Source organism: Lepisosteus oculatus, chromosome 22, assembly GCF_040954835.1.
Source record: "Lepisosteus oculatus isolate fLepOcu1 chromosome 22, fLepOcu1.hap2, whole genome shotgun sequence".
In the NCBI taxonomy this organism is placed as follows: domain Eukaryota; kingdom Metazoa; phylum Chordata; class Actinopteri; order Semionotiformes; family Lepisosteidae; genus Lepisosteus; species Lepisosteus oculatus.
The window spans coordinates 7428607-7453032 of NC_090717.1; the positions used below are offsets into that span (position 1 = coordinate 7428607).

The window sequence follows — 24426 nt, forward strand, 5'->3', positions numbered from 1 at the left end:
TTTAAAATATGCAAGTCTCATTTCACTTTATCTGGTCCACTCTTTCAAAAGGGTTTCATCACAGAGCAAGTGACCAGATAAAATATTGTTCTGAAAGAGTGGAGATGAAACAAAGCTCTCTCGGGCAGCAGTTTTGAACATGCAGCTGAAACAGTCAAATAAATTAATCCAGTTTTGTCATTTACCATTTTTTTTGGAAGACACTAACAGTAGAAAATGATTCAGAGATAAGACCATATATTTACATTCATGTGTAAAAAGCACTTTGTACTGTACACATCCAAAGGAAAGCATGTACATTTCTAAAGACAGTTTTAGTGCTGCTGGCATAAGAATCTACCCAATTAACCAAAAAGCCATGCTGAAAGACTAAAGTTATTTTATTATTCCAAATCCAAACAATTCCCTACAAGGGCAAAATATATATACAGATCCACATACCCCTCCTACGTTTGCACCACATTCATGTAGAGTATGAAAAGGTGTTTTTTTTAAGCAGCACAGTCATTGTGAGATTGAATGAGATGTCAGCTGGGAGAAAGCGGATTCAACAAATCGCACCTATATGAAATTAAGTCCCACATCTTACAAAGCTGCACATGCAGGAGAAACCCATTAGAAATAAAAAGTGAACATCTCTGAAAATAAGTTATTGCAAACCAAAATTAAACACTTGAGTCCACAAAAATTCTAGAAAGGTCATTGGCCACCACACACTTTGCCAGGGGCTCTCGATCCTGTCTCTTTATTCGCACCAAAGGAACCCTCAGGATCAGCACTGAGAACCACTGCACCCTACAGAATTCCAATGACAACAACAACAACATTTGATACAGAACTGCATACAGTTCAATTTGAAAAAGATAAGTTAAGACAAGCACTGATAACTGGCTCTACTTCTGAAGTGATGGCCCTCCACTCGTAAGGAACAGCTTAATAATAATAATGTTAGACCTTGCCCGCACTGGGCAATTAAACCAGATTTATTGCCTTCAAACCAGACTCAGGGTGCTCAGTAGGCTTAGCATCCACATTCAACATCACGTCTGAGATTACCTCAGGGCACAGTCTACTTCTAAAGTAGGCTGCAGGAGCTGGTGCAGTTCATCCTGGAATATAGAATGGCATTTCTATTTTATCTTCATGTGTTCCAAAATACTATTCAACAGTTCTGTATGTTTAGCATACTACAAATGACAAATATTACTGATACTCTGAACAGGAGCCCATGAAGATCATGGATGAGAAGCAATTAGTCATTTCAACTTTGTTAGTAATGAAAAAAACAACAGTGATTTGAGGGCACGAAAAAATGAATACATTTAGACTGGGACTGATGAGGCAGAACTTCAGATCGCAAACATGCCTCCGATTGTGTGATCTTTATAAATAAAGCCATATGCACTGAGATTGGAATAATCTGTACTTATAATATACAGAATATTGTGGCACACTGTCACATGAAACTCCAGCATCCAATCTGTTTTCAAAAACCTTAGTTCATATGCATTAAGACTGAGAAAATAAGATGCAGTACTTCAATGTGGGCTCTTCGAGATTGGTTACAATTTTAGTCTCCGATTAATTCTATCCGGAGTACCTAATTAAACCAAAATAAATTAAAAGGGTCAGAGGCAAGAATGAAAAAATCTCTTCTCTGTTATTTTATTATCCTGGCTTGAAGGATGATCTCCCAAAGTTCTTCTGAAGTCAATGATGGCTTCACTGTGAAATAACAAATGTTATTTTGATGAAAAGTCATCCCTGTGAAGTATCTTGCTGTAAACGGAAAGTTAGTTGCAAATTGAAACAGAGTAAAGTAAATGGGAAACCAGCTAAACTGCTCTCCACAGTCTTTGTGTTTTGGAGGAGTTATAGAAGAAGTAGCATGCAAAACCAAGTTGAGCCGGAGACCCGATTCAAAAAGCATGGCTTCATCTTCAGCTTGTTCTTCGCTTGGAAACTCTCCAGGACTTCTTCTGTCTGTAGTGTGGACAGACAATGCCGCTTCCCAAAATATTGTGCAATCTACAGTGCACATTAAGGCAGATGTTCAAGACAATGAAGCGTATGCCAAGATATGGGCTGCTTCCTGCATATGAATGCAGGAACTCCCTACAGAACCAGTGTGGAAGTCCGTCTCCATGTCACACCTCCAAGACTCCTGCATCTTCAGTGAACATGAGGAACAGGAGTGTACTCCGAGTCTCTCTTCTTGCCATCAGGCCCAGTCTGGTCTGCTGTCAGAACAGTTTCCACTGGAAAAGACAGGTAGTGACTTTCTTTGAGCTTCTTAAGCTGTGCAGAGTCTCCTGGTCCAAATATGGGGTCTGTCACCTTGAACGTTATGGAAGGCATGGTCCGCGCTCTCCGCTTGGCATTCTTCTTTTCCTGTTTGTAAGCCGCATTCATGTTGGCTATTACCTGTGAATGAAAAGCAGAGACACTGCCAATCCACAATGTAACACAGCTCTCCTTTAATACACAATTCCACTCTTCTTGATAAGGTATCCCTTCTGTATCACCACTTTAATTTTTCCTTTTGGAGTCTTACCCTAGTGCAGCACTGTTTCTTTTTATACTGCCACTGCTCTTACTGGCAGTTTTCATGCCCATCTTGCATCTTATGGCACATGGTATGATGACAACACAGAAATGGAAAACATGAAGGAATGAAGATTCAAGGTACCTGTTCTTATTCACTTAATACACAGTTGCATTAATGGAAGGATAATGTTAATGCCGCATTTTTGTCAAAATTCATAATAAACCTGAATTCTATACATTTGTTCATTATTTGCCGTGTGTTCGGTTTGGCAGGCTCGCACTTAGAGAAACACATGACGGCTCATTTACCAGCTGTTTCACAGTGTTCTGTTGCTCTTGCATTGCAGCGGTGAAGCTGGTCACACTCTCATCCTTGATGGGGCACCCCTCTTGCCCTTGGTGATCCCTGAGGGGGTCGAACTCGATCTTTCCAAAGAAAACGGGAGGGTTAAAAACCGGTGGAGACAAGGACTTCCCTTTCACAGTCAAACATGATTACATCCAGTCAATTCACACGATCTTTGGCACAAGCAACCATCAGACCAACCACTGGTCTAAAAATTGTGCATTGCACTTGTGGCAGGATGGAATAGAAGAGATTTTTCATCAGGTCTAACACTCTGCAACTATAGAACACATTCTCAGACAGATCTGCGTCAAAGCACAGCTCTGCAGGGCACAGTAACTGCATATTAATTTATAACAAAACTCTTCCTTATTGCTGTGCCTTTAAAAAATCCTTGTAGTAAATAACAGTACATTTGAAAAAGAAATCTTTATGATCTCGCACCTCGTTTGGTAAGTTTGCTTCTCTGTTGAACATTATATAGAAGGGTGTGAATTTGGTAGTGGGGTTGATGGAGTTTCTGAATACGAACAGCACAGGATCGAGGTAGTCATCCCAGTCGGCCTGTTTCTCAGTCACCACCTGTCTGATGGCTTCTTTCAACATGTCATTGCTGCGGTCATACAGGGCGGAGAGCTGAGGCTGATCCACAGGAGAGACTTTCTGGACTATATTCCACTTGTCACACAAGAGCTTGGTCACCTGAGAAGAGACAAAAATCAGGCTTCCAATTGACAGTGAGCTAAAACACAAAGGAAAACGAAAACAGAAGAGCAAACTTGTGCAAACAGCACAAGCTGAACACGGTGTACAAACAACTTTTTTCTTACCTCTTCACAGAATTCCGTGCTTTGACAGCAAAACACTGTTTTAGCTGACCCAAACCTAGTTTTGGATTCAAATTGAAAAAAAAAAACACTTTAATCACATAATCAAAGATAACCAGCATTTAAATCACAAGCAACCTTTGCTGCAAACTAGGTATTTCATTGCACTGTACTGACACACAAAAACAATATGAGAATCTGATGTTCATGTTGTTATAATCTGCAGTAGTCATTAATTTACGGTGCATATTTATAAACACTATCGCCGAGTTTCTTCCCTGATGTTAATAGGAGTCCGTTTAGGATTTTTCTTAAAAGTAGTGAAGATCAAAGCACGTTTCTACAAGTTTAAAGAACAACTAAAATGAGGAATTCATGTGACATTCCAAATGAAGAGTGGAACACAAACCAGAGGACACAAGTGGAAACTACATGGAAGTGTGCTGAAAACTGAGAATTGAAGGTATTTCTTTACCCAGATGGTTGCAGGAGTGTGGAACACACCATCCATCCAGCTGCCTGGTTGGACATCTTTCCAGAAATGTCTGTATGTGATCCTTGGATCAATTAGCTACTCAACAAGGCCCAGATGTGTCAAAATGACCTCCGTACTTATAGTCTCATGTTCTAAGGTCTATGAAGTCCCACTTATTTATATTACCTGTAAAATGTTGAAGAAATGCATCGGGCTACTGACAGAGAGTCCTTCTTCTGTATGGGAACAGCTTCTACCCACTTGCTTAAATAATCTGTTATTACGACAACGTACGTATTATCTCTCTTTGTTTCTGGAAAAGGACCTGGAACCCAAACAAAACACAAAGGAAGAAGTTTGTTTAACGCAGACAGACCAATACCCTATTCACCACTTTGTCTATGGGTCATAAAAACACAATGAGATTGTTAAAAAAAAAAGTTAGTTGCATGAATTTTCAAGAGCAACATAATTTATCACAGTTTGTTTTTAACTACATGCAATCTTTTCCAAAAGCCATCTTTTCCAAAAAGTTCAGGAACAAGGTGGTATGGTTTTTCTGTGAACTGCAATCACTCCAACTGAAGTGGTTTCACAGAAATGTCGAGAGAGACCAGCACTATGCTCGCCAGTACTTAAACAAAAATCTTGGCAACTGACAGAAAAGAGACAACGAACTTTCATGAGTTTCCAGATACTCAGAAACTTAAAGTAAAAAAAAAACGCAGCCAAAAATCCCTGTTTGCATTAAAGCTTGATACTCTGCATGTTACTTATTTCACTTTTGAGAGCTTAGGCATGACTTACAGTCATGCAGCTGGATTTCCAGCCACATCCTTTTTAAAAACGTGTTTTCGCTTTGGACATGATTGCTATAAGATGTTGGGTTACCAAAAATGTTGATGCCAAGGATCTCCCAGGGAGCTTCAACTTTGATGGGTCGCACTTTCCTGGACATATTTTTATTACGCTCGGCGTTTTGGCAGGTTTCACAGACTTTAATCTAAAAAACACACAATAAGAATCAAAATAAACAGGGATAAAAAGAAGGGTTTTGTTACAGTCCGTTAACAATATTCAATCCTATTCACAGTCAGAAACTTTAATAAGTACATATCAGCAAATAGCACTTAAAGCAATAAATGGCCAGGATTTCAGTAAAGAGAATCTACAAAAACAAAGACCTATTTAAAATTCATATACTGTAAAGTGTTTATTACACTACAGTAAGTATTGATTTTAGAATTTTTCTTTATCATAAAAAACCATTATCAATTATCAAAAATATCATAAAAACTAATGGTTTAAGATCCAAGGATTATTTGTAATGTGTGCTATAATAAACTTTGCTCATGAAAAAGCCTCGATTTCATCAGTTAAAACCCTTTCAAATTGTGAAATTTGCCCAAATAATTATGTAGCACTTTAAAATGATTCAGTGAGTAAATCAAATTCTAATAAAATGAACTGTTTTCGTTACTAACACACGTTCTTCCTTCTCATGTGCCAGATGTTTTTATGTCATGCTTAAAATCAAATTTCAGCAGGTGAACATAATGCAAAAACAAATCAGTTTATTTTTCCCTAGTCTACCTACCCCTTGGTACCAACAGATATTTAATGTAGACAAGTACCTAGTATATTCAATGCAGATAACAATATCATACAGCATACACAGAACCTGTGAGATATTGAGCATGAAAAAGCTAGGTTATGTTGACAATTTTCTTCTGGCCATCACTTTGTCTTCTAGTTAGAAGAAGCATATAAAAGTGCAGAAAAAACATTAAAGGATGTTATGTTAAAATAATGCAGGAGCAAGAGCTTATTCAGACAAGGAAAAGTCCAGAGAAGGTGACCAATATCTTTCTCCAACAGACCAAAAGAACAGAATCTTTTAGTCATTAACTGAAAACACTTAACACAATATGAACAATGACTGAAAACAGCCCGGTTACACTCTCAAGGGAACTGGCAGAAATCAACTGGACTTCATTAGAACTCACAGAAGAACATGGATCAGAGGACACCAGTGGCAACTACAGGGAAGTGCACTTCGAACTGAGACTAGGAGGCACTTTTTACACAAAGGGTTGTGGGAGTCTGGAACAAGCTGCCCAGCCATGTTATCAAAGCTGACAAACTGGCTACCTGTCACACTTCTATCAATCAAATGAGAGAGATACTGTAGGTAATAAATGAGAGAATACTGTTTAGCCCTTCTTATGTATAAGTGGACCCTACAAGCAGTCTTTGCAAAATTCTTTGTTTAATCAAAATACAAAAGATATTCACTAATTGCTGCTGCTTAATAAAAGGCAACTACCCGCCATCACTCATTTTGACAGTGCATGTGGCCCAATCAGAGCACCTCTACATACCCAGTCCACCACATCCTTCACTATTCCAAGCCAGTAATATTTGCTCTGGATCCTGTGAACGGTTTTCTTCTGCCCCAGGTGGTGGCCAATGTCACTGAAGTGACACTCGAGAAACACCTGCCGTTTCCTCTCGGCGTCGATCACAACCTCACGCTTCTCCTCTTTCTTCTGCCCCACGTAGAACAGCCGACCGCCTGGCAATACACGGGCCCCAGGAAAAACAACATTGTTTAGACTTCTTTTCAGGCTGCAGCTATCCTTTTCTCACAGTTAACCAAAAGCACAGCATTCCTCCATTAAAAACGAGAAGAAGGAGGAATTATTTGAATGGTATTACCAGAGCTAAGAACATGTTTTAAAGTTCAAAACTGCTATTGAACTCCAGCGATAAATCTCGGTTTACAAACAACGAAAAACTCTTCAGAACAGACTCCAATGCCATCTTTTAGACTTCAGAACTGTGTCTCTTTTTCTGTTTTGACAGTTCAGGACATTTATCGCAAAACATTTTCAAAATACGATGAACAATATGAATGTTCTACCTCAGAAAACAGATGGCAAAACTATGAGTAACATCTGTTAGACCAGGAGTTCTGACTTCTTCGGGCATCAGCCTGTTCCTTCTTGCAGACCTGATTTCCAAAAGGCCACTTTCCATAGGCACCCCCAATCTTCCCATAAATGTATTGTAATTTAATATCTAAAACTTATGTTCATGACAAGTTATGTACAGGTGAAGTTAATATGACCAGAGCACGATTTCATCATGAGCTCTGGCAGGGCTAATTTGACATTTTTCCCTTTTTTTTTTATGAAGTCCCTCTGTACAGTTTCTGAGGAAGCCACTGGTTTCTGCTCTGCACAAAACGAGGCCTTGAATCTGCGACGATATAAATTTAGCAGGCAGTTTTTTTTCTCTCTCTCGATACGGTGCTCTACGTGATATAACAACTATTCAGTGGGGACGCCTGACCTCGACACTTGTACAATGATGCTCAGAGGCCACCGAGACCCGTTTTAATCGTGTCGGCACACTTCCGGTACCTTCTATGATGAATTTCTGAGCATATCGCTTCAGATTCTTCTTCCTTATGGGACTCATGGTCTGAGGATAGCAGCCTTCGGCTAGGAAGGTGTAGATATCTTCCAGTCTGTTGGAGGTGGATTCTACGACCTCCTCCTCGGCCACTTGCAAAGAGTCCATACTCAACATCTGGACTTCTTGTACGAGGTGCCACCGCACCGAACGGAAAAGAAGCGAAATAATTTCACCGACGTTCGCGTTTCCCCTCACTCGGACTAAACCGGTGAGCCCTTACAGCTCTCCCTACTATTATTATTATTATTAGCGAGGCTTTGGCGCAGCCCCTTCAACGTCTTCTTGTTGCTCCCCCAAAACCGGAAGGTTTTTACTGACGGACTGCAAGGAAACCCGTCGGATAATGTATTAAAGAGACAGGGCAAATTAAACAAGGAATAAGGTCTTTTCACATACAATTCTTATATATATATGTACTTCTATTAAAAATAGAAATATTACCTTCCACGGCAAAATTTGCAGCACACCTCCGTATGGTTCTCTTTTTATGATCGGGGAGATGTTTGGAGTATTTTCCTTTAGTAATATATTTATAGACGTGCTTGTACCTCTTCACGGATTCTGCATTGCCATTACATTCTTTCTCTTCTTTCTTCACTTTGATGACACTCGTCATTGCTGACCCTAAGAAAACATACAGTATATTGAAGCCTCGTTGTGTTTTGTATTGTTTGTGAGAACCAATGTCTTCAAGGTGGACGTTTCTTTCCGGACACATTTAGAGTTGGGCTACATGATAAAAACATCCGGGGGTTAAGTAAAACAACTGTTTTTACCATTTCTTTTATTTGGTCGTAGAAAGAATAAGCAAACGGAAGTTCACTTTCAAAAGCATTTTCAGAAAGCTCAGAAATGTTAACGAGAGCAATTTAACTGAATTCATATTCAACGACTTAGTTATGCAGAATCATAAAAATCATAAAGCAAAATCATAAAAAATGGACTCTACAAAAGGTGTCGTAGGACAGAAATTCTATTCTTGTGCCTGTTTTTGCACGGACAATATTTATCTTGGAGAATATAAATTACACGTTAAATTCATTTCTGAGCTGCAGTTCAGAAAAGATTATCAGGCGGTATGTACCATTTCCAATATAAGCATGTAGCATATATACAGTGGCACTTGAGAATAACTCACAATAACATCTAAATTAATTGCTTGATTCCATCTATAGTGGATGTTTGTAAGCTTTTGAAATTCACAAGTGTACCTCCGTTTCAGGTGCTGAGAAATCATGGATGCACAACTAACCAGCATTTTGAGGACATTCTGAAGAAGGTAACTCACAAATAGTCCCCCTCACCCCATTCAGAACTGAAATAAAATTACAGAAATATTATTTTTTGTTCTGAACCAATTGTCAATTTACGCTTACGATTCTGAGCACGAATGCCATTTTACAAGCCCTTAATTAATTTTTACAAATATTTCCCCCAGATTGAAGCAGAGATTCAGAGACGACGACAACTAGGTGTCAAGTCAGCTGAAAGAACAGCTTTCATAAGTGAATTCTATAAGCCCCTGCACAGGCATGTGTATGTTTTACAGGTACGGTTAACAGCACTGTTATCCCTTTATGATGTGTAACTACATTACAGCCACATAACCAAAATTCATCCATCCATCAGCTATGGCTACTCTATCCCAGGATCACAGTAAACTGGATCCCCAACTAAAAGCACAAGGTGTAAAGTTTGGGCTAGCCTGGGACAGGATGCCTGTCCATCTTAGGACACACACAGGGACAAGTTACAGACACCAATTAGCATGTCATGTCCGTTGAAGACAGAAGAAAACTGGAGCACCCTGAAATGGAAACCCTACACAAAGTGAACTTTCCAACTCAAAACAAAAGGTCTCCCAATCAGGAATCAAACCAGGAGCCCAAGAGTTGTAAGGCAGCAGTGCTGGCTACAACCACTATTAGTTCAATTGAAATGCTGTGTGATTAGAAACTTGTATCTGTAGAATACATTTCCTTTTTGTAGAAGCAGATGAATTGCTCATTCACAAACTGAAAAGAAAAAAAAACATGTAAGTTTGTGAAATGTGAAATTAAAATATTTTTAAAAAAGAAACAGAACTGACTTCTGCTCTCTTTAGGAATCCTACTTGGCCCCTGAATTTCTGCAGATTGTGAACTATTCACGCTCAAAACATGCTACAGTAGAAGGCCTGCACAGTTTCATTCAACCCCTGGCAGGTAATACAATTTTGGCAGCATTAAATAATTTAAGATTCCTTACAATGACTTTCCGGTTTTAATGTACCAAAGGGCATTAAATTAAGTGTAATCTGATTTATGTGTGCAAGTAATCTCATTAAAGATGTCTATCAGATTTTAAGGTTCTTACACGTGCATGCACAAAACATTAAAGCAAAGGCACAATGGATTTAAGCCTTTCAGTAATATACAATGGTTCTTTCCACCTGAAGCAGAAAGAGTCTACCGCTTGCCTGTGTTCACGAAGCAGTTCTGCACAGACCTGATTGAGGAACTGGAGAATTTTGAGCAGTCCGACAGTCCCAAAGGCCGGCCCAACACCATGAACAACTATGGGGTATGAGAACACTTGACCTCCTTTTCAGCCCAAATGTAACAAAATTATTAAATGAATTAGCAAAAGGCAGATTGTGATAAACGAGTTTTAAACAGAACTGTATATTTTTCACTTCAAAGATGAAGCATAGACGATATATTAGCTCTGAAACAAAAGTAATGTCCAATTTACCTTTTTCAAATGAACATATATATATGACACACATGACACTAGTGCCTTCTTTCACTGTGTTTTATTTTCTGACACAGATCTTGCTAAATGAGCTGGGATTTGATGAAGGACTCATCACCCCTCTGCGCGTCGACTACCTCCGCCCCATTACTGCGCTCCTTTACCCAGACTGCGGAGGGGACTGTCTCGACAGCCATAAGGCTTTTGTGGTGAAGTACGCCTTGGGTGAGGACCTGGATTTGAGCTACCACTACGACAACGCTGAGGTCACACTGAACGTGTCCCTAGGCCAGGAGTTTACCGAGGGAAACCTGTATTTTGGCAACATGAAAGAGGTGAGTGAGCGAGGATTTGGCAGCTTCAGAAAAGACAGGAACCTATTCATTTTCATGGTCCAAAATAAAACTGACATCAGGAACCTTAAAATAAAACAACATTACAATCTAAACTCACCATTGGGGTTTACTGAGCTGAGGTCTGCTGCTGTGTGTTGTGCTTGTGACTGATGAGACATTTACTACCTCCGCCACCTGCAGAGTTGTCTGGATTTGTCTGCTGAATTGCTCGATTTTAGGGGGTTTTATAAATTGTTGGAGACATTTAAATTGAGATATTTATTCAACTCACTCCGCTCAAAGCGCTTTACAGGTAATGGGGACTCCCCTCCACCACCAATGTGCAGCATCCACCTGGATGATGCGACGGCAGCCATAGTGCGCCAGAACGCTCACCACACACCAGCTATCAGTGGGGAGGAGAGCAGAGTAATGTAGCCAATTCATAGATGAGGATTATTAGGAGGCCATGATTGATAAGGGCCAATGGGAAATTTGGCCAGGACAACGGGGTTACACCCCTACTCTATTCGACAAACGGGATTTTTAATGACAACAGAGAGTCAGGACCTCGGTTTTACGTCTCATCTGAAGGACGGCACCAGTTTACAGTATAGTGTCCCCGTCACTATACTGGGACATTAGGACCCACATGGACCGCAGAGTGAGCACCACTTGCTGGCCCAATAACACCTCTTCCAGCAGCAACCTTAGCTTTCCCAGGAGGTCTCCCATCCAGGTACTGACCAGGCTCACACCTGCTTAGCTTCAGTGTCTCTCCGTCTCTGCAGGTTCCCATCCATGAATCGGAGTGTGTGGAAGTCGAGCACCGTGTAACGGAGGGCCTCCTCCACCGGGGGCAGCAGCTGCACGGGGCGCTGCCCATCACGGCAGGCCAGCGCTGGAACCTCATTGTGTGGATGAGGTCCTCAGAGGAGCGCAACAAACTCTGCCCCATGTGCAACAAGCAGCCCGAACTGGTGGAGGGGGAGGGTTCCGCCGACGGGTTCACAAAAGTTCCCCCTTCGCAGAATTCCACGAGTACGCCGTGTGCTCTGACCTAGAACCACAGCTCGGCTCAACCCAGCAAGTGAGCTCCCCTGCAAGATGTATTAATCCAGGACACGGTACGCACCTAGTTACGCCACCCGGAAGGAAACTGAACTGCCCAAGAAAAAATACGTTTTTGTCATATACAGTATGTGAAATTGTCCTTCCTCCTAAAGCTCAGTAGATCTACAAAGCTACCAGAAATTTGTGTTTTGAAAGAGCGCGGTACAGTACAAGCGTTTTACGAGCATATTAATAAATGACTTATTCACAGTGATTTTTTTACCGTGATCATCCTTTCACAGCGTTTTTGTAAAAAGGAGAATTTTCATGCATCGAGTGTGCTGCTTGCCTTTAGGGCGAGTCTTATAATAAACTGAGCATTTAAAAAATGTTTATCTTAATGTGTTTTTATGGCTGCGTGTACAACAGTTGTAAGTGTGAAATGTAATATTTGTGAGACTAGATTCTGCTAGAAGTATACGTTTAGAGTCTGTTGATCCCACACAGTCCGCAAGAGAAACCGGATAGTTTTTTGCTCTGGACTGAGTTTTCTAGAGGGAAGCTATTGGCCGTTGCACATAGTGTTGGGGTATAAAAACATGATAGAACAGTAGTCTTAGATCCGGTGTTAACAAATGCACCTACAGATTAATTAAAATATACTTAGCTGTCTTCCAAAGCATATTTACATACTGTATTTAGAGTCAAGCTAAATGTATAACTAGTTAATGCATTTTACAGATTTAATTGAAACTAGTAAACGCATAAAAGGAACTTACCTTTTTGAAGCGGCTTACTAAATGTGTTGGGAAACCGAGTGTCAACAGGAGTGAAGTACTTAAGTAGTGGTTAAAGGGTAAGTAAGAAATTTCATTTCTTTTTATTCCAACTGAATCTGCTGCCAAATTCTGTCCGCAGCGAGAATATGGCCTTCTGCCACCTGCGCATGCGCGCGGACTGCATCGGGACACCTAATTGACGTGACGTCGCCCGTGGAGGGAATTGTGTACCATTAATTGCTTTTCATCTTATTATCGGTGACGAAAAACAGCTATTTTTAATTATGAGCAGGAATGATCATTATGGATATGTGATTATTACCTATCAGCTTATACTTTACCCTCTCTAAAAATAATAAATTTGGTATCATTACAAAAATAGGAGGGTGGCCTTACACTAGGTTTAACAACTGGGGATAGTTCCGTATCTGTCCGTTTCAGGTAGGACTTTAGATGTTAAAACGTGTGCGATTCCGGGACCTTTACTGCTCCATCTGGTGATCTTTTCCTTTAACAGAATGTCATTTGCCTGGCGGGTAGAATGATTACATTGATTCTTACTAAACGGCTTGGAGACTTGCAGTCTCACCCTTCAAAGCTGCCTGCTTATGAACCTTTATCGACGGCACAAGCGAATGTGTAATAATGCGATCACAACCTCGATCACCCTGGCTTGTACAGGGCATATTCTCGTTGCTGTTTCATCGCCTGTTAGGAGATTCCCCTAGACTGAAGTGGACCCGGAGCTGTGCTGCCTGCCTGGAACAGACTCAGCTCTTTATATTCCTCCAGGCATCTTGGGCTGGACTGGGCCGCACAGCCCAATGGATCGCAGCCGGTCCCGGGACCAGTCCTTGGGGAGGAGTGAGAGCAGGCAGGCCCGGGAGAAAAAAGAAGCAAAGAAGAAACGACAGAGGAGCTGTTCTTCCTCCTCCTCCTCCTCCTCCTCCAGCAGCAGTACGAGCCCTTCTCCTAAAAGGAAAAGCAGGCGCCCCTCCAGCAAGAAGCCAGGTCTGACCCCCGACCCCCCCTTCACACATTACTTCATCCCCTCTAGGAAAAATACACGTGCTGACCAAAGACCCAAGTTAAATGTGGTTTAGCCTCCTTTTAAAGATTTATTATTCCTGAGGCCAATAATTGGATGATTTAAAATAAACATTCTTCCAGAAGATAAGGTGACAATTGCAGACTTTTACACAATGGTAAACTCAGTCATTCACTGTAGTGGGTTTTGAAGTTTACAGCTCAACCCTGAATTGTGTCAATTATCTTGGAAGGTATAGTGTTCTCTCATATTTCCTGAAGGCAGGTTCCCTCAGGAAGACAGGTTTGATTCAGTCTACATAAGCGCGAGTGGTCATAATGCATTACGGTATTTCCAGATGGACGTGAGTTCAAATGAAAGCATGATGTGTGTTCTGGCTTGGCAGATGACAAAAGAGACAAGACGAAAGCCAAGAGGAAGAGAAGCTCATTTTCTTCCTCCTCTTCCTCATCTGGTTCGTCTTCCTCTTCCTCGGCGGAGTCAAGTGACAGTGAGGCCAAGAGGAAGAGGAAGGCCAAACGTCGGCTGAAGAAGATCAAAGCCAGGGAGAAGAAGGAGAAAAGGAAGGAGAAAAAGAAGCAAAAGAAAATGAAGAAGAAAATGAAGAAGCTGAAGAAGAGAATGGAGAAAGCAGAGAAGGCTGCTGTTCCTCAGACTCCTGCCCTGCTGCTGGACAAGGCTCCCACCGCACTGGAGACATGGCAGAGTGAAGCATCAGTGGAGCTCGGGCCAGGTGAGCAGGGTCAGGTGAGCGGGGTCAGATGGTTCAGGCCAGGTGAGCCGGTTCAGATGAGCAGGGTGAGATGGCTCAGGCCAGGTGAGAAGGGTCAGATGGTTCTGGCCAAGTGAGCAGGGTCAGGTGAGCAGGGTCAGATAGCTCAGGCTAGGTGAGCAGGGTCAGATAGCTCAGGCCAAGTGAGCAGGGTCAGGTGAGCACAAGGCAGGTGAGCAGCGTCAGATGGTTCTGGCCAAGTGAGCAGGGTCAGATGGCTCAGGCTAGGTGAGCAGGGTCAGATAGCTCAGGCCAAGTGAGCAGGGTCAGGTGAGCACAAGGCAGGTGAGCAGCGTCAGATGGCTCAGGCCAGGTGAGCAGGGTCAGATGGCTCAGGCCAGGTGAGCAGGGTCAGATGGCTCAGGCCAGGTGAGCAGGGTCAGATGGCTCAGGCCAGGTGAGCAGGGTCAGATGGCTCAGGCCAGGTGAGCACAAGGCAGGTGAGCAGGATCAGGTGAGCACAAGGCAGGTGAGCAGGGCCAGATGGCTCAGGCCAGGTGAGCAGGGCCAGATGGCTCAGGCCAGGTGAGCAGGGCCAGAGGCAGCAGGAAGGTTCAGTGTCTTGCCATCTATAGCAATACCTCTAGATTTAATTTCACATGTAATATCAAGACATGAAAATCTTGAACTGTAAAGGAGTTGAAGAGTCAGAAATAAGAACTGATTATTTACAGCATGAAATGCTATTGTACTGTGAAACTAATTACTCTGATTTATAATGGTTTCCGAGATATTGTATCTTTGCAAGCATCCAAAGATAAAGGCATAGCCTTTAATATGTTAATATTTGCATAGTCAGTTTCTGTGTGCACAGCAGATCAAGTGGACTGTAGCCTTTTGAAGTGCTGTCACAGGCTTGTCTCTCTCACAGTGATGACAGATGAGCAGAAGGCACGAATCGCCACTAAGAGGCCCATGACCAAGGAAGAGTGGGACGCCAAGCAGAGTGTCATCCGCAGGGTTGTGGATCCGGAGACAGGCAGGACAAGGTACTGGACTGGTTCAGAGACATTCCCTCCAGACCCCTGGGTTGTTTCATGTGGCAGGAAAGCACTGCAGTATAATCACTTTCTCTTTCCGTTTGACCACTACATTTTTGCCAGAGAAGCTGCCTCCAGACCTGGCATTCTTCCTGTCAGCATCTCTCTGCCAGGAATTGACTTAATGGGGAGGAGTTTGTTTTCAAATCTTTAAATCAAGAGGTCATTCTCGCATCTTTCTGACATCACCACCCAGCTTCTATCAGACCTTGTTTTCTTCACTCCCTGTTCTCCCTCCTCTGTCGACCTGTCCATCTCTGTGCCCCTCGGCTCCTCCGCTCTCTCCCCCTCCTCCTTTCTCTAGAACCCCAGGTCTTGACCCCTTTCTCTCCCTTGTTCCCAGCCCATCTCCGCTCTTCTTACTGAGCGATAGCCATAGCTCTGACCCTTCCTCACCGACCTCTAGTCCAGGCCCTGGTGCTCTCCCGGAGAGATTGGTGCAGCTCTCCTCCTGCTCCCCCCCTCCCCGGTTCAGCTCTCAGAATTGCCGTGCTCACCTGGTTTCTCGTGCCACACCGTGACGCTGGCCCGCTGGCTTTCTGGAGGTGGACACATCCAGGTCGACATGCTCATTTACAGCTCCCGCTGTCTTCACCACTCGTCATTGAAATCAGAACTGCTCAGTCTTTACCACCTTTCAACACCTCCCTAAGACTCCTCCTAATACCCAGCACCTGTGATGTCTCACACTGTCCTTCAAGAGATACTTCACTCCACTCGATGACACCTCTTTACTGCATTCCTGACCTACGCATTGCTTGCTGTTCGATTGACATCTTTTTTCACTCTGCACTGCGTTCTGCACACCTAACCCCCGCCTGCCTCTTTTTTTTGTCATTTAATTTTTTTACTGAATTTAATTGATTTCTTTTTGTATTTGCTTTATAAATTGTGCTGTACAGTGGCCAGGATTTTGGCATCTGTTTTGCAAGTTTATAATGAAAAATAATAATGCACTATTGGATGTGTTTTGAGCACTACTCGTGTTCATGCCTGGTTTACAGCAAACAATAGCTGCCACAGATATGAGAACTACGCGTCTTGCTGTGAAGGGTTTTGAAATGTGGGCTTAGTTGCTGACCTAGGCCAGTGTTTAAATATTTTTTACCCCAACGAAACTCTTTTGTTTGGTCACAGGCTTGTGAGGGGAGAGGGAGAAGTACTGGAAGAAATTGTCAGCAAGGACAGACACAAAGAGATCAATAAGGTACCGAATGAAACTCGTGATAAATTCTTCTACTTACAGTCCCACAAATTCTTCTGTTCACAGTCATGTCCACAGACCGCTCCAAGTGTGTATGTTGGGAGTATGCATAGTTTGTGGTAGGTGTCAAACTACACATATTTGACACTCCTTATAGCTCCTTTGCATGCTTTTTCTAGGTTTCTTACTGTATTCCTCAGTTATCTGGCTGTATTGCCCTTGGAAATGCACATTTAAATCACTCATGACTTCTACACTTGTAGCTTTGATTTCTAGGCCAAACTAAGTTTCTGGTTCACTAAGTAAGATGGTTCTAAGCTGTTTATGAGTGCCTTAATCTAATCCAATGTCTCACTTGGACAGACATCAACAGGTAATTGTTAGAAATAAAAAGCAAATCCTATTTTTTGTATTACTCCAAGTCTGCAGAATGTTCCTTGTGAATTGTTCTGTTTCTGAGTAATGATGCACCAGAACTGCTATTCTAGTACTGTCAAATTGATAATGGATACATCACAGTTCCTGCAGCATCAGCGCAGTATAAAGCAAGAGAGCAGCAGATGTGTCAGTCAGAAGTACATGTGCACATTTTCCCAGACCACCTTTCAACGCCTGTTCAGCACTCATCTGGTCAGACAGCCTCTGTGGTCTCTCAGCTCTGACCTGTATTTGTCAGTGTGTGCTTGACTGAGGCTGGCAGTGTGGTTTGCCTGTTGCTCCTCCTCACTGTAGACATGGTCAGGCCACCAGGCTACCTTCCTTGCTCCTTGGTGTCCACACTGCCTGCGTGCTGGTTCGTTTTGCCTGGTGCAGCTGTAGTCTTGCTCTTCCTGCTTGTGCCAGACTTCACCTTATAAGCATTTTATGTGTGCATGATTGTTAAATGCTTTTTATACATGTCTTGCACCTCATCTTGGTTAGGGGTGTCTGCTAGAAAATAATAATATTAGGAAGAAAAATTACAAGGGCAGGACACTAAAGTAGATGCCTTCTGTGTTTTCACAGCAAGCGAACATTGGTGACGGGCTGTCCTTTCAGAAGAGGTTGGGGATGAATCGATAAAGTTCTGCTCTTTACTCATTAACAGTCTGCCTCTGTCTGGCCTAGCTGTTTGGGAGGAGTCCTTCCCTGGCCATAGTAAAACCTTGCTCACGGTTTTGGTATGGGTTCCCACAGAGTCAGGAGCCAATATATTCACCATCCAATTGTGAGCCTCACTCTACATGCTAAGTAACACCTCTCTACATCCCTTTCAACCATCAAAGACTTATTTTCTTCAGCATAAAAAAGTCCAACTTGACTGGTATTTTATTCATTGTTAATGATCTGAGGTCCTCACATGTACAAGACCAATTTTTATTTCCTTGCAGATGGGAATTTTTAGTACTTTACAAAGAGAAATAAATTAGCAGGGAAAAAAACCTCTATGATGTGTGAATCATTTTAACCTTTTAATATTTATTTATACACTGTACATAGAACACAAGTAAAGAATAAAATAGCTGTCCAATTTTTTTTAATCCACATTACATACAATGATACTGTACACAAAGCACACCCAGGCATTAGAACATTGCACTAACAGCCAGGAAAGAAGAAATATGCAGGTGTGAAGTGTTACACAGTAGATTAAAACATTATCTTAACACACTTATTTTGAAATTAATACAGTAAAATAAAAAAAAACTGTTAAGCAGCAGATTGAATTTGGAAACATTTATTTCTCAGTGTTGATGTTATAATTGGTATGCAGTCATCCTTCATATCTAGGAAAATCTTAAGTATTTTTATTGTGTTCACCTACGCCCATATTTGACAATTCCATATAAATAAAATATAATAAACATACAAAAGTTTCCGTTAAATTCATCAATATATTCATGGAGATAAAACAATGAAAGGAAACATAAGGCTTCTGATTTACTGCAGCAAAGCTAACTAGTAGAGCTATTGATATTGAACAATAATTGGAACGGAGTACTTACCACTCAGGAAACCTGCTGGTTAAGAAGTACTGTTTACAGCATAAAATGGACACCGCTTTTTTTGTGAGCTGTATCAAGTCAAATAACAAAAAATTCTTCTATATCTGGTGGTGTGGTGTGAACTTCAGCGATTAGTACAGATTCACAATGTGGACAAAACTGCTTTCCCCTGCTGATGGTGACCATGTGGTGTATTATCTATCAGGACCCTGTACATACGATTAATTCGATCGGACTGAATTAAATGGAAAAAAAAAAGGTCTGTAATATTTGCAAGACTATAGACCTAGTAAAATATAAACCTTTAAAAATATTTTTTCTTATTATAAAATGTTTTAGTAGTAAAGGGACAGTAGTAAATATTTCAAAACATCTTCGCCCAGGATATCTGAAAGACGCGAAACGCTCAGTAAGTATGTTTGTCCTGCTTTGCCGGCTTCTTTTCAGATTAAGAACAGCAAAGGGAAAAATCTGCTTCTGCTGGCCTACTGCAGAACATATCTAGGGTCCTCTGTGACTTGCCTATTTAATACTTTCTGCAGTCTGCAATATCTTATGCCATCTCTGGTACAGGCATAGTAAAGTCTCCTAAGGCAACTTGACCAAGAGCATTTTTTTGTATGTTTGTTGCAGTGCATCCCCACACTGTATTTCAGAAGAAAGTTCTTACAGGTCCCACTGAACCACATAGGCAGAATCCATGCTGAACGCTTCAGGGTTTTTGCAGCAAAGTCGCTTGTGAGTTTCTCATACAATCTGATCCCGGGAAGTTTCAAACAATGGCACACCAGTGAGCCCTGGACGATGTCCAGGGCAGAGCCCAGTGCTGTGGCAGGCTAACATGCTTCCTGCTGTGTGTGCTGTGCCAAAGAGACAGCTCTCGGTCTCCTGTGCTGTGAGTGGAGTGGCTTCTGCTTTTCAGTGATCTGATGGGGACAAAAATTAAAACGGCGAGCCGAGAAAAAGGCTCGGAGCATTTGAGCTCAAATTCGAAATGAGATGACACAAAAGGAAACGTGGCATTAATGATCTGTGTAGATAACCAAGATAAATTAGCATCAAGTAATTTCAGCGTGTGCTCACCCATTTGGTGAATTTTGTGCCCTAGTTTACCAACAATGACTAAAATACTCCTGCACATTGTAGACTGCCCTTGGTACTATATTTACCCGTCAATAGTTTGGCAGCAAGATCTGTTGGCTCCATTCTGATGGCTGTTGGCAACCACTTTACACCATCCCCACCCTCTGCAGGGGGTGATTTCCTGAAGATAAAGCCAGAAACAGGCCTCTCTTTGCTGTGTAGATCGAAGCTACATGGTACAAAAAGTCACCCCCCACAAGGCAAAACCCCCTTACTGCACTTATGAATATGCAGGATAAGTCATTTCTTTTTCAGAAAAGTACTATTGGTTCTTCTTTTAAACAACTTTTAGGAAAACATGTAGATATTGCTTGGCTCCCAAACAAGCTCACCCATCACTCAGCATGTCTATTCACAGATGTATAGATCTATTCACTGTTGGATTCTGACTTAACGGATAAGATGCTATTTTATCTACTTGTAATAAAGGGTACAGTTTTATTGTGTGTATGCTATAGTACTACTTATTGGTAACTGAAAAAGGCTATTACTGTATATGGTGCTATGGGTTTATCAAAGGGGTTACACACTCACTACCCAAAATATGAGGAATGAACAGACTCCCTCGGCATTAGACAATGCATGATTAACTTGTAAAGCGTGAGACAGACTGCTATCACCTTCCTGCCATTCATTCGCACTGCCAATGGCTCTTGACACAACTCAAGTGCTTGGAGACAGGCCTGCATGAAGAATGGGCTGTGATGGAGCAGCAGACATCTCAAGACCTTCTGAGGTGTGTGACAAGGTCTCTTTAGATCGCAGGTCAGCAGCGGTGCTGTAGTATTGCTACATGCAGAGGCTAAATATGTTATCCGGGAGGTGGGTGTTCCTAATATTCTGGCCAGTGAGTGTAGACCCAGTACACATGGTACACTGATTGTCAATGCACATGACGTTCTTCTTCTGTTTCTCAGCTATGAAGAGTGATAATATTGCACTTATACACACTGACAAGATACATTATTCTTGGTCCATTAAAATAACTTCTATACATCTGAAACAGAAAAGGCTACATTTTTAAATATAATAAAACCTGAAGGATCCATCACCTTTTATATCTACATAAATAAATAACTTTCGACTGTATAGACCTACTTTTCATAACATTTACAGAATCTTTACACTATCTACACATTTAGTTTTCAAAGAGCTTGCAATTTTGTTATTTACCATCCGCCTATGCTCATATTCAGTTGCCTTCTACAGTTATGGTTTGGTTTTAGGCCATATCTAAATTTTCCAGAATACTTACTGTCATAATATAATGCCACACATGTTCAGAAAGAACACATTATTACCAATTCCAGTGTTTTGCAATATCACAGATTGTAACAAAAATATAATACTGTACAAGGCAAATCATTCTAACTTTTAAAGCACAAAATTATACTGGAATTTTTCTTGTAACTTCATTGTAAAAAAAAAATCACAGTTCCAAAATACTCACACAATTGCTAACTGTTAATAATAAAACACCCCTGACATGTCTGCACATTTCATATAGATGACAAGATTTATATGAGATCATAATTTCAATTCTGGGGGGAAATCTGATCCCAGAATTTATTAACAGATTGGATTATAGTTAATCCATTTGTAAAATATCTGTAGAACTAAATCACGTAACTATAATGAAAAATAGAAGTCCAGAGCTCTGGACCGGCTGTAATATAATGGAAAGCTTGGATATGGCCCCTTCCATGCTTAATCACTCACATGTACTGCCTTTTTGGCACGTTAACTTTTTTTTATATCCTGAAAGTTAAGAAAGTATACACGCACGCACACACACATCCGGGATAGGCAATAAATAATAGCTATCATGCACTACAGATAACAACATGTAGCCACATGAGATGGTAACAAGATCTCCATTCTAAAGTTAGTGCAAAAACAATGAGGTTATACAGTTGAGCTACTACAGCTTTAAAAAAGATTTGGCTGTTTTGTTGATTTTGAGTGACTGCTGATACAGTTTGCCCCCAGGACATTCCGCTAGAGAATGTGGAGGTGTGAGTGGAGCTGTGGGGAGGTATGGATCTTTTATGAAGGTCAAGGTGAAGCCCAGGTGTGCTTTCCTGCAGAGTGATTCATTTAAAACCCGCATGATCACCTCTGCCAGTCAGGCAAACCTCGAACCAGTTAGCCCTCCCTAAATGCACTGATTTTACCAAAGCTCGCCACTTCCTCTGCATGTCTAAGGCATGCATGCAATTAAATGTTCTCCTTTACTAAAAGATGAAAAGTGGAATTTATGCTGTGCAAGTGTACGTTGCACAAGAAGATCTACAGTAACATAGCCTGTCAGAAGCTCTTAAATTTTCAGAGTTCCTTTGAAAAGACAAAATGTTATGGAACTTGTTTTGCATCATTAAAGCCCCTTCTGATAAGAAGCAGTAGTCATTTTTTTCACATTTGCCCATACCATCATAGTTTCAGCTATGTTCAGACTAAATCATTCCAGAATATTGTGGAACAGTCTGTTTGACGAGCAATGTTCAGTTTTAATCCTAGCTATTTCTAAAACAATCTTTCTTGAATCAGACGCCTAAGAAAGTGATCTCTTCCAAACTGCTTCTGCACTCCAGGCAAATGAGGATTGGTGTGCTTCAGTGGGGTTTAAAGGGTCAATGCAAGTGTGAAACAGACTCTTGCAGAGACTGAAGGACACACTACTAGAGGTATTGCAAGCAGTTTCCAGAGATAAAGATATTCTCCAAAACTGAGTTATTTTTGAAAAAAGTGAAAGGAGTTACTTTTCTTAATACAATAAAGATCTTGCTTTGCACACCACTCCTGCTTTATTTTTTAATATTGTTAGTGTAAACCATTTTTTGATCTCACACAGGAAGGAAATGTGTTGGATAAGGCCTCTGGTGACCTGCAGGCCGTGCTAAAAAATGTGTTCTGTAGATCTGTAACATATGCATTGAGAGATTCATTATTGCCTAGTACTACTCTACAGCAAGATTCTAAAGAAGCACCACTGGTCTTTAATATGTATACAAGTGAACTCTCCCGCACTGAATTTCAAGTAACCATCAGAAAAGATCCACACGGCTGCACACAAACAACACCCCAAACTGACCTTTCTTAACATACTGCGAAGGTGAAGGAGGCACGTATTTACATGTAAAGAGTCTCTCGGAAACCTGGATAAGAAAAGATGCAGAACTTAGCACATTCCTGATCAAATGACATTTCATCCAAAAGCATACTCTTCCGTCCAGTGGTTCTTTTTTCCCCCCATTTTAAGTCACGAGAGCTAATGTTCCTCACAGGAACACCGAGCACTGGTTTAAGGCCTGCATTTTTTTTTTTGTGATGCTCAAAGCACAACTTCTCTGTATCCTCGACGCCTTTCCTTTGTTGATGCTGTTCCTGTTTTTTTTTAAAAAAACTGTAGCACCATATTTGCTTCTGCTCCTTCCCCCCACCCTCCCGGATGTGTCCCCCGAAACTGACTTGCCAAGTCCTGCTCCTCGCTCTCCCTCCCCCCCCTTTGCTCCCGTCCCGAGTCCCTAGGCCGCCGAAAGTCCTCTCCCTGCTCGGCCTATTTCTGACCCAGCGCTCCGGCTTCCAGTTTGGTGCTGCTGCTCCGGCCCCAGCACCCCGCCGCGATGCTCATGCTTCTTTGGCTGCGCTCGATGCGCTCGCGCTCCCTCTCGCTGTCGGACTGGCTCTGCGTCCGCTCGGGCTTGGCGTGGGCGGGGGCGGGGGCGCCGCCGGGCTGGGAGGAGATGGTGCGCAGCAGGTGGTTGCGCTTCCTCAGGAAGTCGGTGTTGCCGCCCAGCCCGAAGCTGCCCTTGCGCAGCACCATGCGCGTGCTGGTCTTGGCGGGGCGGGAGCGGTGGCTGTACTCCAGCTGGGACAGGTGGGTGGCGTAGCCGTCCGTGATGAACTGCGGCACAAGAGACACAGCCAAGAGGGAAAGAACGGGGGTCTAGTTAACGAAGAAAGACCAACACCTCTGAAGCACGTGGGATAATCAGGAAACCGGCCTCATCTACTGCCTAATTCCCTAAAAAATCCAGATTGTGTTAGTGTAGACTGGTTTCGCTGACTGGAACACCAGCTGAGACGGTTTTCAAAGCAGAAAAATAAGCACTTCAAGTCGTCTGCCGCTAGTGATTCTGGAAATTCGGTGAACCACGTTGCGAGTGAGATCCATGTTGGCGTCGCGCTTGCGGGACCTAGATCACGGCGTGCAGAAAGACTGGGAATCTACACCAGACTGAAGAGCCGACATCAGGCAGGGTTTGTGACTTTGTGATTTCTAGGACTACTGATGCATATTCTCATTTAACCTTGCAATTTCTGTGTTGAAATTGCCTAGGTTTGGGGACTCCTATCTCCCCTGTCCCTTATAATCAAAGAAGCATATCTAAAAGACAGGGAAGCAATACCATTTACAATATTTGTATTTTGATCAGTTAGGTCATATTGAAATTCACCTTTCTTCCAGTGAGAAACAAAATTTCCATCGTGTGGAAAAACACTTCTGTATATACAATTTCTGTAAATAAGATGGTTTTATTTTGGTTTTCATTGTTTAACTTTTAACTGAGCACGGCTTCCAAACTCCACATTCCTGTGAGTTGAGAACCACGCGACGTGGGTATCCATGAGGTGGTAAGGAGTAAGATTTAGCGGTTA

The 24426-nt window shown here is 42.0% G+C and overlaps 3 protein-coding genes across 27 annotated transcripts in view; 1 reads left to right on the top strand and 2 right to left on the bottom strand.

Annotated features, from left to right (window-relative positions):
- Positions 1 to 220: 220 nt before the first annotated feature.
- LOC138224476 (gypsy retrotransposon integrase-like protein 1) lies at positions 221 to 8436 on the bottom strand. 2 transcript variants are annotated; one of them, XM_069181924.1, is made up of 8 exons: positions 8117 to 8436; positions 6577 to 6770; positions 5087 to 5198; positions 4382 to 4520; positions 3724 to 3778; positions 3338 to 3595; positions 2857 to 2973; positions 221 to 2424 (listed from the first exon to the last, which is right to left on the bottom strand). In XM_069181924.1, the coding sequence occupies exons 1-8, from the start codon at positions 8391 to 8393 to the stop codon at positions 2173 to 2175; spliced, it is 1404 nt and encodes a 467-aa protein (XP_069038025.1). In that variant the 5' UTR covers positions 8394 to 8436; the 3' UTR covers positions 221 to 2172. The 2 variants fall into 2 exon arrangements, with proteins under 2 accessions (XP_069038025.1, XP_069038026.1); XM_069181925.1 differs by lacking the exon at positions 8117 to 8436 and adding an exon at positions 7621 to 7983.
- ogfod2 (2-oxoglutarate and iron-dependent oxygenase domain containing 2) lies at positions 8399 to 13456 on the top strand. Of its 8 annotated transcripts, none has more exons than XM_069181929.1 (9): positions 8399 to 8751; positions 8898 to 8954; positions 9114 to 9224; positions 9780 to 9879; positions 10113 to 10237; positions 10486 to 10743; positions 11535 to 12018; positions 12538 to 12652; positions 13291 to 13398. In XM_069181929.1, the coding sequence occupies exons 1-7, from the start codon at positions 8614 to 8616 to the stop codon at positions 11805 to 11807; spliced, it is 1062 nt and encodes a 353-aa protein (XP_069038030.1). In that variant the 5' UTR covers positions 8399 to 8613; the 3' UTR covers positions 11808 to 12018; positions 12538 to 12652; positions 13291 to 13398. The 8 variants fall into 8 exon arrangements, with proteins under 8 accessions (XP_069038030.1, XP_015221606.2, XP_015221605.2 ...); XM_015366120.2 differs by having other exon boundaries at positions 11535 to 11941; XM_015366119.2 differs by having other exon boundaries at positions 11535 to 11870.
- Positions 13457 to 18066: 4610 nt separating this feature from the next.
- Positions 18067 to 24426, bottom strand: part of LOC102685831 (membrane-associated phosphatidylinositol transfer protein 2) — a 104009-nt gene continuing 97649 nt past the window's right edge. For all 17 annotated transcript variants that reach the window (XM_069181909.1, XM_069181908.1, XM_069181913.1 and 14 more), the window contains one exon: positions 18067 to 23671. In XM_069181909.1, coding sequence (XP_069038010.1) covers positions 23324 to 23671 — 348 coding nt within the window. In that variant the 3' untranslated portion in view covers positions 18067 to 23323. The remainder of the gene's footprint in view (positions 23672 to 24426) is intronic.